The sequence below is a fragment of the Crocodylus siamensis genome, chromosome 5 (assembly GCF_052110815.1).
Source record: "Crocodylus siamensis isolate JL-2025a chromosome 5, ASM5211081v1, whole genome shotgun sequence".
Lineage (NCBI taxonomy): Eukaryota > Metazoa > Chordata > Crocodylia > Crocodylidae > Crocodylus > Crocodylus siamensis.
The window spans coordinates 177,601,864-177,621,017 of NC_143399.1; the positions used below are offsets into that span (position 1 = coordinate 177,601,864).

General features: G+C 42.1%; 1 protein-coding gene across 1 annotated transcript in view; it reads left to right on the forward strand.

Annotated features, from left to right (window-relative positions):
- The window catches only part of MALRD1 (MAM and LDL receptor class A domain containing 1), a 500,931-nt gene that overhangs the window by 477,280 nt on the left and 4,497 nt on the right, over nucleotides 1-19,154 (forward strand). Inside the window, exons 35-38 of the mRNA XM_090049813.1 lie at nucleotides 6,249-6,331; nucleotides 6,425-6,521; nucleotides 16,133-16,208; nucleotides 17,939-18,004. Coding sequence (XP_089905939.1) covers nucleotides 6,249-6,331; nucleotides 6,425-6,521; nucleotides 16,133-16,208; nucleotides 17,939-18,004 — 322 coding nt within the window. The remainder of the gene's footprint in view (nucleotides 1-6,248; nucleotides 6,332-6,424; nucleotides 6,522-16,132; nucleotides 16,209-17,938; nucleotides 18,005-19,154) is intronic.

Below are 19,154 nucleotides of genomic sequence, written 5' to 3' on the forward strand. Positions count from 1 at the left end.
CCATCAGAGAGGATAGAGGCATGAGGAAAGGGTGAGGCAGACTGGATACAAGATTGAGCCTTGTTGCCTAGATTTTCCCCTTCCAGGACAGGGGTTTTACTAGAAAGGGAAAAGTCATCTGACCTTGGTTGGCCTATTTTGGGTGGGTGGCTTGGCCCAGATATCAGGTTCTGTCTACCTATACTTCTGCTCAGCTGAGAAGGTGGCAGACTGGGCTAAGCAGCTGCACTTGATGGGCTGTGGCCCTGGGTTCAAGTACTGTATCCTGGAAAGCAATGATTTAAAAGGTAAGTTGCTAGTTCAATGCTGTGGCAGAAATGGCTTGATGGTATGAACAAGGAACTGGTCGGAGAGAGTAAAAAGTGAATTTCTGTGTGGTTGTGACACTGATGCTGTAATATTGCATCTAGTTTTTGTGCCAGCCTTGTCCAAAGCATGGTGAGAAATTGGGCAACGGAGGAATTCTGTGTGGGAGGAAAACAACAAAAATTACTTAAGTAGAAAAAATATCCTTGCAGTGGCAGACTTAGGTAAATATGTTTATCAAAAAGGACTGAAGAAAAGATATCTTCATTACAGTGTGCTAAGTACTTCTCAGGGAGAAAATATCAAGTCCCAAACATCTCTGTAATCTAGAGGAGAATGGCAAAACAGGAACCAGCAGCTGGGATCTGAAGCTAGTGCAGTTTCTATTTATGAAATTGCAGTTCTATTTACAAGTGCAGTTTCTATTTATGAAATGTTTTTAACTGCTTTAACAAATTGCAAAGGGAAATGGTGGCTTCTCCATCTTCTAATATCTTGAGCTCAAGGCTGAATGCCTTTCTAGAGGATATCCTTTAGACAACACAAACTATGCTGTAGTCAAACAAATCATTTATCTCAGTGTCAGGGTGACTGGTGGAAATGTAATAGAGATATATAGGAAATCAGACTATAGTCTCTCTGACCTTAAAATCTGAATTGGTGAAATCTTTCTTCCTTCCTAAGAAAGAAAACTCTGAATTATGAATGTTTAACTTGGCAACCCTAAATAATGTTCTTTTAACATTTACGTTGTGAACGTGTCCACACAAGCAAGCACGTGCCTGATGCAGTGTTTCAAAGCAGTTTGAGATGCTGTAGGAGGCATGCCACAAACTAAAAAAGGCTTGTTGTGCTATATATTTACAGCATGGACTCTTCAGTTTGATACCAGGAAATTCCAGTATGAAGGAAAACACACTGGAAAAAAACCAGCGCAAGTGGAGGTTGGATTCTCTAAGGAGACACTCTAACACGCTGCCAGAGTGTCTCTATACCTGCCACATGTCCCAGGACCCAGGAACATGGAAGTGGGGGGACTGTGGAGGTGGGGGGGATTGTGTGTGGGTAGGGCAAATGTGTGCTGTGTGGGTGTGGGGAAACTGTATGGGGGGACTATGTAGGAAGGGTGGATCCCCTGCCCACCCCACCACAGCACACAGCCCCCACCACAGCAGCCAACAGTGGGCCCTTGGGGCACTCATGGCCTACTGCAGGCAGAGCTCCCCAGCAACATGCAGCACTACCTGAGACCCAGGGACTACAAATGGCACACAGAGCCAGCCCCGCCTCCTGGCACATGCCTTCAGGCAGAACCAGGCCAACTCCTGCTACTACCCAGGGCTCCCAGCACTGCAGGCAAGAGCCATCGGGCTGGGATGGCTTCTGCCTCCATGTGGCCTGTGTGCCATTGGGCAGAGTTGGCTCCAGCCTCCACATGGCGGGCATGTGGAGGCAAGAGCTGGCTCAGCTCAATGTTGTGTGGCTCCTTTGGATGGCAGCAGAAGCTAACCCACTTCTACCTGAAGGTGCATACCATTGAGCTGCGTTCTGTGTGCTGTGTATAGCCCCTGGGACTCAGGAAAAACTCCTACCCCTGCACAATCCATCTACAAACCCCACACCTCTACCCACAAACTCCACACCCACAACCCCCCCACAAAGCCACCCACAAACCTCAGACCCCCACACCCATGACCCCACACTCCCCATAAATCCCACATCTGTGAATCCCTCCACAATCCACCCACAAACCCCTCCCCACAAACACCCCAACCCCTACACCCACCCACAAACCCAACACCCATCCCCACACCCCTTTCCCACTCTTTCCTGGAAACCCCACATCCCCCCCACAAATCTAACACCCTGCGTGCCCCGCCACCAAAATGGAACCTGCTGGCAGGAGCCACAGCTACAGGGGCAGCTGCAGCACTGCCCCATTCCCACACTGGTGCTGGGGCAGTCAGCCCCAGCCTGGGGGAGCTCCTGGTTCCAGGAACAATTTGGGGGTTGCCCAGCCCCAGTTGAGGACTTCCTAGGAACAACATAGGGATCACTGGGACCTGGGCACAGTAAAGGCTGGCAGTCCTCTGAGCCACAAAGCAGCAGGTGGAATAGCTGCAACTGTACCCATGTCCTGGTGTTGGGATGGAGCTGCTGCCAGGAGGGAGTGAGCAGGGGGCAGGCAAGGTTTCCGGGTCAGGTGTGAGGGGCACTGGTAGGGCTATGGGTTGCAAGTGAGGGACAAGGGCATGGGCAGGGGCAGGGCACTGGCATATCAGTGCTGCTCAGCACCACAAAGCAGCTGTTGGACCAGCTGCAGCCATCCCCACATCCTGGTGAGCAAAGGATGCAGAAGCAGCTCCAATTTTTCTATGACAAAAAATCCAAAAGCAAACACCAAAATGTATAGATATTTAGAATTTATTTTATTATGATGACAGAGGCACTGATAGGCTTCCAAATTGCTTTAAAATTGTAAATATATCAATAAAACATTGCCCAACTTATCTCTCTCTATATATATTGGGGTTTCATCTTAATCACAGAAGAATGTGGATTTGGGGTATTTTAATGAGAGAATTTGGGTTTTCTTATAAGAGAATTTGCAATTTTTAAACAGGGAACACCAAGACTCCTGGCCATTTGGGGCCAAGAGGACACACTTCAAAAATTCAAAGCAGGCCACCACAATGTACACATATTCCAGGCAATAGCTGCCCATATAGCAGAGCGGGGCAGTAAAGAAATGGCAGCAATGCCACACCAATGCCAACTGTGCAGCCAAGGCCCATTGGCAGCTGGCCCAGAGGTGCAGGTGCTTCTGCTACAGTGCCCGTACCACATCCCAGATGGCTGCAGGTCACAGATGGCTTCAGATTTTGCCACAGGTGGCAGCAGGTCACAGCTAGTCAGTAGCCCCCACGGCCAGACTGCTGCAGTAGGTAGAGGGTACAGGGGCCACTCTAGGTTAGGGCTGCTCCAGCAATCCAGTTGGAACAAGAAGTAGTGTTCCCATATACCAACTGACTGGGCCTCAGAAGCTCCTAAGGGCAAGTAGCTCTGAGTTGCTTGCCAGGGCAGCTTTTTATATTGCTGGGGTCAGCACAGGTGCTGGCACCAGCCTCTAGCTTCTCCTGGGTGAAGATCCAGGAGATGGGCAGGATTATTTTGCCCCAAGTGGCAAAATTTGCCCCTCACCAAAGTACATGTTCAGGCATGTGTACTGAGGCACAAATCTGTCACAAATTTGTGCCACTGCTACTTGAGCTGCTGCAAGCACACATGCCTGCATGTTTGGACATGCCCTGTGTGTAATACACATGAAAGCAAGTTCTCTCTATATATCTACAACTAATGCACTCCCAAAATTATGTTAAAAGAATAACTGAAATTGCCAAGTGAAGCACTCAGGTGGCTGTTGAATTATATTTCTGTTTTCTTGTTCCTTTACAGTAAAAAGGATCATTGTGGGATTGGGTCAAGCAGAAGCCAAAACCATGATGAAATTGTGAGAGCTGGCAATTCCGGCAATGGTGTTCCCTTCTGAAGCTACCTGATTGTGCAAATAAAGTGTGACAGATTTTTCCCTAGTATAACTGCAGTTGTACCAGGGTTCAGTTTGGCCCTAGAGGCCTAGATAATCATGTAAACCTTGAAATACATATATAGACTGAAAATAACTAGTTTTTCCCTATGTTTCATTAAAAACTGTATGTTCCTCTGAATGGAGAGGGATGGTTAGCTGGGTTACTCTGAAGTCAGGCAGGAGGTAGGATGGGGTGTCACCTTAGGTTAGGGACAGACGTTCAAAGAACCTGAATTGATTCAAGCTTTGCAGGTTAGTCTAACATAGCTAAGGCTGAATCAGTTTGTAACTACACAGACATCCCAGGAATGCAGTGGCTTAGGCTAGAAGCCAGGGGGTGGTAGAACTGCCTTCCCTTCCCTTCTCCAGTGCTGAGCTGAGGGGGCATGGCCAGGCCCTGGCAAGACACTGTGATTAGGGAGGGTCCCCCCTGCTTCCCAGCCAGCCCAGCAGGGAATTGATAACAGTGTTCATCACCCCTAACTCAGTGTTTATAATCCTATTAAAAAAACAACAGAGAGATGTTACCAGCTACCTGTTGATTCTGCCTTTGTCCCATTTGCCCAGAATGGACTGTAGCCAGCATGTGGTCTGCTAACTAATGCTGAGAGGTGTCTGTGTAAGGCAGAAAGAAGGGAGGTGGGAACAGGGGGAAACCAGGCAGATGGCTGCAGTCTCTGCTGACCTCCAGCCAGAGAGCAGAGGGGAGGGGCCAGCTCAGCTGTGGAGCTGAGAGCCCTGCCCAGCACAGGGAGCGTGCTGGGATGCTGGGGGAGTCCAGTTTAACTTAAACCAGGGAGGGGTCTGGGACAGACATTGCATAAACCAGTTTGTCCCAAATCTGTTAAATCTGATACTACATTCAACCAGGTTATTCTCAAGCTGGTTTCAGCTATGTTCAAACTGGTGCACTGAACATCTGTTCTGTTACAGGTTTAAACCAGTTTCTGATCACTTAAACTGGTTTATGTGTAATGTCTGTCCCTAGCCTTAGAGACTATCTGGTTCAGAGATAGTTAAAATGAGATTTAGATAAAGCATCCAGTGGCTATTTTTAAACATGTGGGGGCCTAGAACCACTCTAATTAAAATGCCACTCATCCCACCTCTGAGCATATGTACAGGCACCCCTAGAGAGTAACTGATTCAGAAAGGCATATATGCTGTCCCCTACAAAATGCATTTTAATTAGAGCGGTTCTAGGCCCCCACATTTTTAAAAATAGCCACTGGATGCTTTATCTAAACCTCATTTTAACAAGGTTTAGTTAAAGCACCTCACAGCCATTTAAATCGTATAGGGGCTTAATATATGTGACACTGCAGCAATATTGCAGCATTCTAATTAGAATGTGGCATTATAATTAGAACATATGCGAGCGGATGCATTGGAGCAGACTCAATTAACTGATTTAATTAATTGAGTCTGCTCCAATGCATCCGCTCGCATATGTTCTAATTATAACGCCAATGAGTACATGGGGTCCTCCGTGTGTTTTACTTGAAGCAAAATGGTAACAGAAGGCCAAATAGAGTCCGAGACCAAAGTGTGTAGAAGGAAGCCAGCCATGATACCTACCTGAATGACAGACACCTTGTAAATTGAGATTACATACTTGCTTTTGAATTTATGGATTCATAGGTCAATTAAATCTCTGTATTAAGCTGGCATACTCTCTCTCTCTCTCTCTCTCTCTCTCTCTCTCTCATATGTAAATTCATCTACAAAGAGAAATTTTTGAGAGCGTGCTCTACTGATTCCAACCTGAATTTTTAGGCACTTAAAGTAAAACAAACTGCAAATTTTGAGTCATTTAAAGGTTTTAGTGGCTTATTTGTGTTGGTTTGTTTTTGAATACACATTTGGTGAAGGGCTGTATTTCAAAAGGAAAGAAAGAACAAAGACAGTCTTTGTCTCTCTCTTTCTTCCTCTCCTTTCCCAAATCACATGCCTTCCTGTCCACTGGGTGGCCTGGACACTCCAGTCAGAAATGTATTTTATTCTTACTGGAGCCAAAGTGTCCAAAAATCAAAAGATGAGTCCCATATTTCAGGTACTGGTATAAAACCAGGTTGAATGATGACAGACTGTGCTGATACAGCTTTACTTGTGCTCAATCTTTTTATGCTTCTGGTTTCTTTTGGAGATTTACAATAAGCATTTTTGTTCCTTAGGTTTGACCCTAAAGTTTGTGAATTTTGTAAGAGCTTTTTAGGTTCAGCAATAAGTGCCCAGAAGCATTTGCATTCTTAGCTACAATTTCCAGAGTTTTCTTCATTCCTTTCTAGCTTCATAGCTTGAAAGCATTCCTAGGTCTCCCTTTCTCACAAACTATGTTTTATCTCATTCCCAGGTGTGTAAAAGAATGGAGAGGAAATCGTTGCCACATAAAGGTTACAACTCCCCAAACGCCAGGTTCCATTCTCCTTCAAAATGGTGGGTTTGATGGAAAGAAATAAATAGTATTCAAGCAATTCTTTTCAAGTTTACTTTTGCTTATTTATCTCTTTGATTGGTTTGACCTTGCAGATATTTGGACCGGGTTGGGTGTCGGATTAACTCTCTTGCTGATCAAAATTGCAGTCATTGTCTTCTGTTTCCTTTCAAAAAGGAAAATGCCAAGAACGTAAGTGAAACTTTATTGTGTACAAAATTAGATACAAATGTGGCACAAAGAAATGGACAGCTGCCCAGCTTCTTTGGTTTTAACTTGCATCTCCCCTCAGTCTATTTGCCTGAACTACGCAGCTGTAAAACCCATAAAACCCAGTTTTGCAAGACAACTGACCTTAGTGGACCCCACACTGGAAACAGTGAAACACATCTCAATTGCTTAGAATACCTTAAGTGCAACACAGTGTGGTTATCCCTAAATTACAGGATTCATCAGAGCTCAGCAACACCATCATTTTTTTCACTTGATGGTTAAATGGGAAAACATAGGAGATGTCTGCGGTTTCTCAAAACCTCTGAGGCCAAATTCAATTCTTAGATGCAAACTCATGGCTCCTGTTAAAGACACTAGGCATTGTGTATACCTAAAGGAGCAGAATTTTGCTCTAGATGCTTTCTTAAGAGTTGCAAAACATTAAAGAACTTTTCTTTCTGAAGCATTCTCCCTGTATGGGGAAATCAAATGGAATAGAATCACGTTTCAAATGGACACATTAGTATAGAAGAACTTAAAAGCTTTATTTATTTATATAGCTATAATTAAATAAAGAATAAAACAAAAATTGTGAAACCACTGACTTACGTGCTCCCTTTCCCCACTCGTCCTGCTTTGCTTCTATCTCTTCCACCACTTCCCATAGACCCAAACCTTATGTATTAGTCTCTGAAGTAGCCACCCTGCCCTCCCTTCTGCCTGATTTCAGATTAACTCATTGAGAGAGGCATATGTTTTTGTCCATGAAAGCTTACTTCATCAATTCATAGCATCTGATGAATCAAGCTGCCACCTATGAAAACTTATGCCTCTCTGAATGGATTAGTCTCTAAGGTGCCACCCTGCCTAACCTGTCTCATGTTTATATTTAATAGCTTATGCATTACTGATTTAGACTGTGAAGTTTTCTGAGCTGTGTCTTGCCTATAAAGTGTCTCATGTGCTGTTAGTGCTGTGGAAATAGAAACTAATCTGTTTCCTCATGCCAATATATAAAATGTCTTCTAAATGGAAACATTACAAATATGCAAAAGTAGATGAGAAAGTAATGCAGTTTTTATAATGTTATGAAGGAAGATCTTTTTAGCTAGCAATTCACTCTTTCAGATTGTTTGAAAAATAATTCTTAGACTTACAGTTCAATGATAGGACTTTTGGAGTTACCTTAGCAACACTCTGCCTTATCCGTTCATCTTTCCATAACCAGAGGCGTAATGTGCTGCCTGAGCGCCCTGGGTGGCAGTGATGCACAAGAGGGATAGCATTGGCTGTGCAGCCGTTTCTGTTCCTTTGCCCCCACCACTTCCCAGTCACCACCCAGGTTTAGTGCCCAGGTCACTCCCACCAGTTATAGTACAGCTCTCAGACCTATACTCTGTCTCCAGACATCATTGGAAAACTGTGTAAACCTCTGGACTCGAAGTGGCTTATAAGCAGGAAGCCCGGTTTTCCCTGATAAAAATTGCAAATTCTCTGATAAAAACCCCAAACTCTGTGATTAAAATAAAAGATGCCGCACAGCCACCACAGCCCTGCTGGTGCCTCTCAGGTCCACAGGCTCCTGGCCCTGGCAGGAGGCCACAGCTGCTGCAGTGGAGCAGACCATGGACCCTGGCTCTCTCCTTCCCCCCCACCCCAATACCTCCTCCCTGCCTGCTGTGGGCTCCAGCAGGGGTGGGGCCAGCTCCCTGCTGCTGAGCACACTCTCAGGGGCAGGGGGGACCCGTGCCCCCTGGATCTGTACATGGGGGCGGTGGTGGAGGGCAAGCTGCTTGCCACTGTGAGTTCTGCACTGCTCTGGCGATGTGTCCTTTGCATGTGGAGTGGCACAACCCGGCACCACTTCCCCCACTGCCTCTGTGCATGGAGGGCCCATCGCCAGGGCAGCAGGATGGGAGCCCAAGCCCACAGTGGGCAGCTTGCACCCACATCTGGGGGGCATGGGCCCCCCCCTGCCCTGGTGATGTGTCCTCTATGCATAGGGCTGCAGTGAATGACACAACCCCACACTGCTCCCCACACTGCCTCTGTGCACAGTGGACCCATTGTGAAGGCAGCATGGAGCTCACAGTGGCAAGGAGGTCCCCGTGTGGCTCTGCTGTTCCCTGCAAAGCTAGGTCGCAGATACTGGGCTGTGAAGGCTCCAGGGGAAGGCAGGAGGGTGGCAGCCCAAACCTGCAGCAGGCAGCCTGCCCCCACCCCTGCTCCACACACAGGTCTGGGGGGCACGGGTTCCTCCTTCCCCCACGAGTTTGCATGCAGCAGCAGGGAACCAGCTCCACCCCTACCCTCTCAACTAGCCACCCATAGTCCTGTGCCAACTCCCTGCCAGGGCCCTTCAGCCACACATTGCAGCCCCAGTTCCCAAGCCCCATGCACCTCCTGGCTGGGCAACATCCCTAGCCCCAGCCCTGTCCAACTCATCCCCTCTCTCCCTATGAGGGCCTCAATCCCCACCCAGCTTACCTCCAGGAGGTGCTCTCCAGGCTGCCTGCAGCCATGTGCATTAGCACTTGTATGAAAATTACTGGACTGGCATCCACTTCTCCAATTTTCCAGCCTGCACTGACATCATTTAAGTGGCCACACTTGATACGATACCACAGCTTGTTTTCACTATGAAGATTTGTGTTAACTTTTTGTGTAATGATATGATTTTTCACAAAAGTGTTAGGCAGAGGAAGAGCTTCTATCCTTAGAAATGGATTGATTCTAGTCTTTATGCAATATGATTTTGGCTTGAATGAATAAGGCACAATTTTGTTTCCCAGTCATATATTTCTATTGGATTATGTATGATCTGCTTTTTCCTTACTACTGTGAGACCTCCCCACACCCATTCAGACATTTGCAGCTGGTCTTTCCTAAGCACTTCTGTAATCCCCCTGTCTTACAATACTTTAAAAAATATTCTGAATCCATTAAAATCTCAAGAGCAATGGCATAGGGCATGCTATGAATTAGTTAGTGACACAACCTTAGCATCTGGAGACTAACTGCAAATGATGGAGAAAGTCTGTTTCATCAGAAAACCATCTTATAGCGAATACGAGCAAGCTTGTGACACCTGCTGGCTTAAAGCTATGACTTGCATAATGAAAAATGCTTTATTTAATTGTATCATTCTTCTCCTTTGGAGGGAACATTGACAATGCTGAAAAAAATCTCCATAATCCCTTTTCCAGGCACTGGAAAACCCATCACAGAATGTTCCCTTTTCCCCTTGTTATTTTTACCACACTTCTGCATGTTCAAAAATGTAATTCCCAGATAGAAGTATAAAAATAGTCTATGACTGAATGATTGAAAATAAATATATGTCCATATTTGTTTACTAATGGATCGAAGCAATCAACCCCATGACTCTGTATAGCATTGCAGTGAAGGCATTCAGCCTATGGCAGTGAATTCTGGGCTTTCAGTTAGTCTATGCAACTTCTATGTAGAAATGCCAAAAATCAGAGGGCACTTGACCATTTATCTAAAGATAATGTGCTCTGGCTCTGAGCAAAAAGACTGATGGCTCTTTCAGTAGCAGCTGTCCTCTTTGATTGTGTCAAAGCAGCAAGGCATCATGATGGCTTCCATTTCATTGCAGCTGTCTACCCAAACTTGAATTTCTCTCCAAGATAAAAAGGTAAACATTAAGAAGCAATTTTTTCATCCTCATTAGCCAAATTCAGTACTGTATGTAAGAGGAAGGATGACAGAAGGGAAGAGGTGTACTGTTGTGGTTACAACAATAGAAGAGAGTCAACAGCTGTAAGCTGTTTTAGCAACCAGTTGCTTCTCTCTAGTGCCTTTCTGGTTGCCATACAATTATTAGATGTATTCCAAAATCTTTCTGGAGAGGAGATTTATTGCCAAAGTTAAAGAACTTTGGTTTATTTTTGCTTTTCTTCAGAATGTTTCAGAAATGATATACTCTGCTGGCCATTACATATCTGAGAAAGAACACAAGGAAACAAAAAGTGAGAGGAAGCCAGATGATAGAGAAAACAAGGTAATTGCTCAAACCTTTTGAGGTAGAATTGAGCTTGTTCAGGATGAGTGATGTAAAGTACTTATAAAACTATAATGTGGCAAAAAAGTGACTGAAGAGGAAATGAAGTACAGAACTAGGCAGCCCAGACAGTATGTTAGCAGCTTAATCAGTCAAATAATGCAGAGGTACAGTAAATCCAAATAAAGCAACAAGTTACCTACTCCCAGATCACAACCTGCCCCACACGTCCTCTATGGAATGGAATGAATACGCTGGATTTTTCAAACCTACAACATATATAAAAGGCATTGTGAATATTTTAGGAACAGAGATCTTGAATCATACAAAACGTTTGAAGTAGAATTATTAAAAATATATCTTTAAGGAATGTGTTTAATTATTAATTTAGCCTAATTAGACTTGTTCCTTGTACCCTTTAGCCACATTTTTGGGGGTCCGAATATGAAGTTTAATTGATGAAAAAGATTCTTCTTGCAATAGAAGCAAGCAACTCTGTGTTGCATGTCAGCTAAGATAGACAACGTTTGATTTTTTTGTGCTCATAGTTGAGATACAGAATTCTGAGTTGTCACATCTAAACCAATTAGGTCCAGATGCATTGATTTGTCCATTTAGAAGCTTTCTGTTACTCAATGTTACATTACATTGCTCTTTAAACACTGACAAGATTCTTGTGATCAATACGACTTGCTCCTCTCTCTGGCATGCACATGATGCTTGTGGCAGTGGGTGAAATGTGTAGAGAAGATGCTCCGGTTTTTGTTGCTGCATCACGTGAGTGAATTTAACATTCAGGGATTTGGGTTGTGACCCAAGATGATTAATCATTTCCTTTCCTTTTTGTGAGATTTCTGGTTATGTCATGTTTTCTCTAAAAATTCAAGTACTAGGCATTTTGTAACTGTAATTGATCCCTGCTTTTTCCATTTTACATTAGTTTGAGATTTATTAGAATTCAACACAAATGATTTTTGTAGTTTGACCTGTAGTCTAATTATTCTGGGCTGTGATTTTTGTATATTTAAAGATCGGCTTATTCCTGCTGGTAGAGTGGTAACATCAGATACATACCTTTATTCCCATAATGAGACCTTGTGATGGGCATATTGCACCCATGAACTATCATTTCCAATGAGAGTAATGTCTCAGTAGTGTCAAGTATAGCAAGCATCACAATTATGAGATTAATTCCAGTCAATGCTCTATAGTTAGTCAAGCTGTCTGTTCAAGTGGTTTAAAATTAGGGGGTACACTGATGACTAGTTGGTATCAGGAAGAAAGTTTACCCCTTATACGATAAGGCAGTTCTGCACTTCCCTCAGCAGCACCCGTATTAGGAGTAGGATAGTAGAGTAGTTATAATACTGCATGACTCGGTTTACTTCATTAACCTGTGCACAGAGGATGAAAGGTTAAGTTCTACATCTGGCTTTGTGCAGGAAAAGAAAAGATAGACCTTTAGCATCAACATAGTCTTGTATGTCTTCGTTGATATATCAACAAAGGTTGAGATGCCCAACACCCAAAAGGTACCCAAAGGTGATAAACATTTCAAGGGGAGATCTGGCTGGGAAAAAAAAAAGCCTTGGCAACTCATAGCTAGAAGAGTCTGGGGCTGAGAGAAATAGAGCAGCTTTAGGGAGATTGGAAAGAGAACAGCTAAGTGTCTTTGGGGTTGCTCACTGCTGTTCAGGCTGCTTAACCCCATTGGAGGGGACAGAACCTCTGTCTGGATGGTCTTTCCCCGATAAATGCCTTTAATTAATAGACCATCTTCTGTATGGCTTGGAACTGTAGTTTCCCTGGGGTGCTCCAATAGGAGGTGAAATGCCTCTCTCAGGAGCAGAACTAGGTGCTAGTTACTTAAGTCACAGACACAGAGAACCAGGGCACTTCAGAGAGAGAGACTGGGGTCTCAGAGTGGAAAGGAGCCCGGGCTTCCTGCTTGCTTTAGAAGCCGAGACTTGGCAGGCTTTGGGGGATTCTCTCAGAGACCAGATGAGGCCACAGTGGTCTGGAGGGAACTCTGTGACTGGATTTTAATTTGGGAAATCTGTATCCACCTTTAGATAATTCCAAGATGATTTGTTTTTTTTCTTTAAAGGTATCTATCAGTAAACACCAGCAATTCAGTGGTACACCAAGGTGTGCAGGACTTGGATATAAATTTGAAAGAAAATCCAAATCTCTTTCAGATTTCTTTGTCAGGTTACTGGTACCTTCAAATTTGAGACCCATGGTGCAATTTGAGAGAATAACCAGTTCTGTGAACTCTTTTTTATGGATTTTAATAAAAAGAATGAGCAGGTAAAAAAAATCATTAAAGCTAGTATATTACTAAGATAATATGAATCAGTTTCACTAAACTAATTAAAGATGGCACAATGTGGTAACTAATGAGGTCACAATTAAGAGTGACTTAATAAATCCATGAGTTCAAATTATCACAGCTCCAAATTAACACCGGTAATCAAATTGAATGATGAGGTTGACTTAACACTAGAAGAAATTACTTTGCATTAGTTTAATATCTTGACAGAAGTTAAGGAAGAGTCAAATTCCTTTCTATTTAATACTCCAGCAAGGGTACCTGTATTAACTTACCTGTTGAAGGGCACAGGCATTCATTCATCTGAGACCTATGCCCAAGGACAGAAATTATACATAAACCTATATAAGTAATTGGAAACCAGTTCAAATCTGGAACACAACAGAACTTCAGTGCACATAAACCTCTTTCAAAACTGAACCCAGGTTAAGATATACCTGGGTGGATGTAGTATCAGACTAAACTGATTTAGGTTAACTCAGTGTATTGAACTTCTATCCCAGATCCCCTCCAGATTCAAGTGAGCTCACATCCCCCTGCAACTCCTCCTCCCCCTCCCTACTTTCAGGGTGGGCAGGCTAGCCTTGGCCCAAGCTGTCTGCTCCAGCCAAGCAGGGAAGCATGCTCCAGTATCCTCTGGCTTCTGGCCTAGGCTGCTGCAGGCATGTGGCTGCATTTCTGGAATCAAAAGTGAACGTCTGTTTACTTGCTTATTGATTCAATCTACACAGCTTAGAGTAACCTGCAAAGATTGACTTGATTCAGCCTCAGGCGTTTTGACTGCCTGTACTTAACCTATTCTGCTTTTTGGTTCTGACCAAGGGAAATTGCCCAATATAGGTGAAGTCGCCTATTTTGTCTGAAGGAACCACACTTTTGCAGATAACATAAAACTTATCCACCGACATAAGACATAAGAGATGGTTAAATTTTACAGAATAGCAGCTTTGGAACACTACTTTTTAACCTGAAAAAATATACCAACTGATGCAATTACAGGTTGGTGTTTACTTTCAGGTAAGGTATGTTCCCTGCCTTCCCTGCCTTAACCCCTAATTAATTAATTAAATCCCATCCCTTTTTAAAAGGGGTTGTAGTTTTTTCCGTTTTCATTTCTTGGTATTTTTTAACTAACATGTTTGTTATTTGTTAATTGCAACTAAGTTTTATTCCGAATTTATAATACACGTGATAATCTCTCATTAGGTCCCAGAGTGTTTTGGCTGGCCTTGCTTACATCTTTCAGTTTTTCCTCCTCTAAACAGTCTGTACAGGAAAGGGAGAAGCATGTAGCCTGAGAGAGAAGACTGTCTATCTTCTGCATAATCTTAATTTTTATAGCCATTTCCCATTTTCTCTGCCTTAGAGACAATATTTTTGTGTCTTCGGGGCCAGGTCAGTCACCACAGTGGGCAATCTTTAGACCTTGGGTCCTGGTTGGAAGTTCTATAACCCAATGATCCTTGCTTTTGCAAAGTTAGTAGAATCAGATATCCTTCCAAAAGTTTTTTTAAAAAAGGATATAAAATGGGTGTTTGTGAGGACCTTTCAGCTGAGGTGATGAACACTGAGCTCCACAACCACTAAAATGAATCAAACTGATAAATTGGCAAAATCCATCAAAGATATCTAATCCACATATTCTCTCTGTATATGCATTCTTGTCATGATGCTGACAGCATTGTTTCCTGAACTAGTTCAGACTGGAGTTCACAAAATATAGGGAATTGATGTAAATTCATCATTTGTTCTAATGACATTGGCCTAAAAACTCAATAAGCTGTTTTATATTTATCAGAATAGATTGTGTTCATAATTAAACAATTAATGTTTCCTCAGGTTCAAGTAACATTAGACCCAGACGTAGAGTTGTCACCTCAAAACCCTAGGCCCTACTGCCTCGTGGGTACTCCTTGGTTGGAGGAAAGCTAAGGAACTTCACCCTGACAGAAACGCACCCAGTCAGCAGCAGTTCTTATCGGTTGTTCTCTGGCAGAAACTACAACCATCAAGGCTCTGAACATCTGGCTCCAGTCTGGCCTTTGAATGCTGTCTCAATGGTCTAACAGGGGGCAGTAGGTCTTGGGCAGACTCTGCTTTTCCATATGTTTGCCTAGGCATACACATCAAAGGTCTTGATGTGATGGTCTCAGGACTTCATACAAGCAGATGCATCAGGCAGTTGACTAAATCTCTTACGTGTACACCATGATCCAGAAGATCTATGGTTGCCTACTATAGTGTGTTAGTAGAAAAGTGATTTCATCCCTCACACAGTGGCCAGTGTAACATTGCAATAAATTTTAACAGGATGTGTGCACTAGGTATGTTTACTTAACCTTTTTACCAGTTTTACTGTAGGGTGAACATATTCACATATATTTTCAACATGCTTCAAAAAATCCTAAGCAATTTTATTAGGATATTGAAAATATACTTATATAATTACGAGTCTGATTAGTGGCCATGGGAGAAAGAGCTGAAGGTGCCTCCGGCTGTTAGCATAATATAAAATGCCAGCTTCCAGTCAGTGTGGGCAAGGGCACCTTGCCAGATCAGGTTCTTTCAAAATTGATGAAAGCATTACCCCAACTTTATCTTTCCCATGCTTCTCCCTTCCCTGAGCAGCATTAAGCCTCATCCTGATCTCCCCTGCCTTGGTTTCTTTTATGCTCTTCCATGATCATTCCCTTCATCCCTTTCAGCTGTTTCTGACTTTGTACCACTTGAAAACCACATCTTATTCTTGGAACAGCTTAACTAATACACAGCAGTCTCTTCCCCTCAATTTCAATTGAAGTCCACTTTCAATCGAAGCACTCAGGTCTGAGACCATGTACCATTCTATTCCTTATTGAACTCTATTGCAATAAGATAACTGTAAAGCTCATATGTAAGCTTTCTGAGACAAATAATTGTGTGTTTAGCCCAGTTTTACTTATAGCACCCTACAATGCTTTGTATATAGCACTGGGTAATCCTTTATATGTAACAATGGATTACTTTCTAATATAAGCTAAATAATTTTGTATTTGCTGTTATTTTTTTAAACCCTGCTAGAAGGCTGAGCATAACCCTCAAGGCCAAATTCACTACTAGTTTAACACCATTTACTTCAACAGAGAAATCAGGACTGAATTTAGCCACTTAGCTCTTTTTGCCTACTAACCTCTCTCAACCTGAAAAAAAAAATTACTGTTTGAGGCTGTATGTGAGATTGTGTGTGTTTTTAAGGAAACAAGAGGAAATCCCTACAACTTCATTTGCCAACCCATTGTATGAGGATTTTAGCTCATCGAGGAAACAAGAGGTAGGTATACATTGCTAGTAATACATTTACAGAAATAAAATGTGTCCAAACATATTTAAATGGTGTTGTTCAAATATGTTGCCCATTAAAATGAAGAATGAAATCCCCAGCAAACATGTTTAAATAAAGAAAATATGGTTTAAAGTAGTACTGCATTTCTACCATCAATTAGAGTAAGATGTCTGTTCAGGTGTATTTTCAAGATATATTAGACTCCAGTTTGAAGGCATATACCGTAAATAACGTCTTTATGGCTACAGGTAATTTTCACCAAGGTCACAGTCTCAGAAATGATGAACCTGAATAAAGCCAATTTTAGTTACAAGAAATTTAATCAGATATTCAGAGCAGATTCCCATCCACTGTTATTCCCTATCTCCTTATGCTTCTGAAAATAATTAAAAGCATTCTGTGGATTCGAAGGTCTGCATTCAGCCCTCAATTACACATATACAATTCTACTAAATTTACTTAAATGTTTTGCTGTTCTCTCTGATGTTTTAAATATAATACTGCAGTTTTCATCATGACATTCCAAATACTGTAAAAAGCATATTGCTATTAAACAAAGAATTATGCAGATTATACACAGATTCATACTCTTTCCCTTAATCCCATTTGCTGAACATTACAAGGAGAATTTATTAGACTAATAAAACTTTGTGAATAAAATTAAATCTATAACAGATTCATAAATTTAAAGATTTAGGAAGAAGAGATTAAAGGATCAAATTACAAAATGAACCAAATTCCTTTCTAAATTAGACAAAAACCACCCCATTGGTTTACAGTATATTCGCAATGCATGGTTTTTTGAATCAAGGGTTATTTACTGTTCAGAATAACTCAGATAAAGAACATTTACCAGGTACCTTGGAAGGAAAAGGAGCAAATTAAAATTTAAAGCATCTTCTCTGCTTCGTTTTGGGACTACTCTTATCAGCACTATAAGAATTAGACTAGGCTTGCAATGACAAATAAAATTTTTCTCATCTTTTCTTCAGCAAGTAATATAAGATTCCACCGGAGTATTAAACAGGATTAACCATGACATGCCATTTACTTCTATAAAAGGTTCCTCTCATCTGATTATAGAGACATTAGATCAGATTCATTTACTTGTAGGTTTAGGTTTATAACAGCTCTGTGTTGGAAATGTTCCCATTACAATCATGTCCATTTTATCTGGACACCTATATTTTAGTTGAAATACATTCTTGACAGGCTTCATTTAATAGCAAGTTGAAAAACAGAAGTGCAATGTCAGAAGAGATATTTTCCTAGTGGACAGGGCAGCCCCAGGCACTGTGATTGAAGTCCAGTGCCGCACCAGATTTTCCCTTGTTTTCTTCAAGAATATGTACTTTCAATAATTCTTTCTGTAAGAGGGAAAACAAGATACAGTCTTTTCCCAGAGCTTAAAGAACATTAAATGTGGGTGACTCATATCACCCTTCAGAAGATATTGCCGCACTGTACCACTGTCAGTAGGTTTCAGATGAAGGCAACCAGGTAAAGCACATGATAAACTCAGCTTAATTGAGGTTTATGACAACCCCCTCTTTGCAGATTCTCTGTGGCCACATTTTCGCCCATATAGCACATTTGTACTATTTGCTTCTGTTTTTCATTTTGGACCTGTGTAGCATCATTTAAGAACAGACTTTTTGTTAAATACGTTTTAAATATCATTGTCAGTCAAATGAAGTTAATCTGTCTCTTTTTCATAGACTACAGCATATGTTACCTCACCCTCTGTTCAAATCAGTGTTTCTCCATGGCAGACACTACAAGAGGTAGGTATCAATATTTTTCCCATAAAAATACATTTTGCATGCATATCAGTAAGGGAAGGGCTGGTGGAAATTCACTTAATTTCAGAGGTAGAAATCCACAGTTCTAGTAGTAGAGCAAACCTGAGTGACCTGGGCAGAACTATAACAGTCATGAACTTCATAACAGCAGTTTCAGCTACGTTACTTAATGTAACGTAGCATCGCACAATACCTTTCAGTAGTTTAACCCTTATCAGTAAGGCAGGAGCTCCAGAAAATGTTTGGAATAACAAAAGGCCTTGCCTGCACACTTAACTTTGTCTTTTTATTCCATACATGAGCATATGTAGCACAGTCTGCCTTCAACACTGATCAATGAATGAACAATATATACTTACTTAATTAAATAGATATTACAAATGGTAAATGACACCATTATAAGTGAAGTATATTCAGTGGGCTAAATTATTATTTGTATTATTTATTTGTATTACAATAGCCCATAAAGGTTCAAGCCAAATTTGGACCTCTTCGGTGCCTGTACAAGAGCATGGAGGCTGCTCCAGTATGCTGTAATTACTTGATTAATCTGTGGTTTATTTTCAGTTAATTGAGCATGGTAATTACTGCACTGCAGCCAGTCTCTGAGTCTCGTGCATCAGTGTCCCTATGCTTCAAAATGGTGTCAAGGGCACTTGAACTAAAGCTCATCAAACAAACTTTAGTTCAAGCTCCCCTGCTGCCATTTTGAAGTGCAGGGATGCTGATGCATGAGACACTACAGTGCTTTAATTAAAGTGCAGGCAGCATGTGCAAAGAGCATGTGTAAAAGTGTCCCTTTATAATAGGTACCATACCAGCACATAGTACTGTTCACAGTCTACGGAGAAAACATCAGACAAGGCTTGGAACAGACATAGAGAGGATATATAACTTATCACAGAATCATAAAAATTAAGGGATAGAAGGGACCTCAAAAGATCATCAAGTCCAACCCCCCTACTCTGGGGAGGAATACTGCTGAGATCAAATGATAACAGTAAGATGTCTGTCTAGTCTTCTCTTGAAGACTTCTAGGGTTGGAGACTTCACCACCTCCTTGAGAAGTCTATTCCAGGCTCTGGTCACCCTTACCGCAATGAAGTTTTTCCTGACATAGAACCTGAAACCA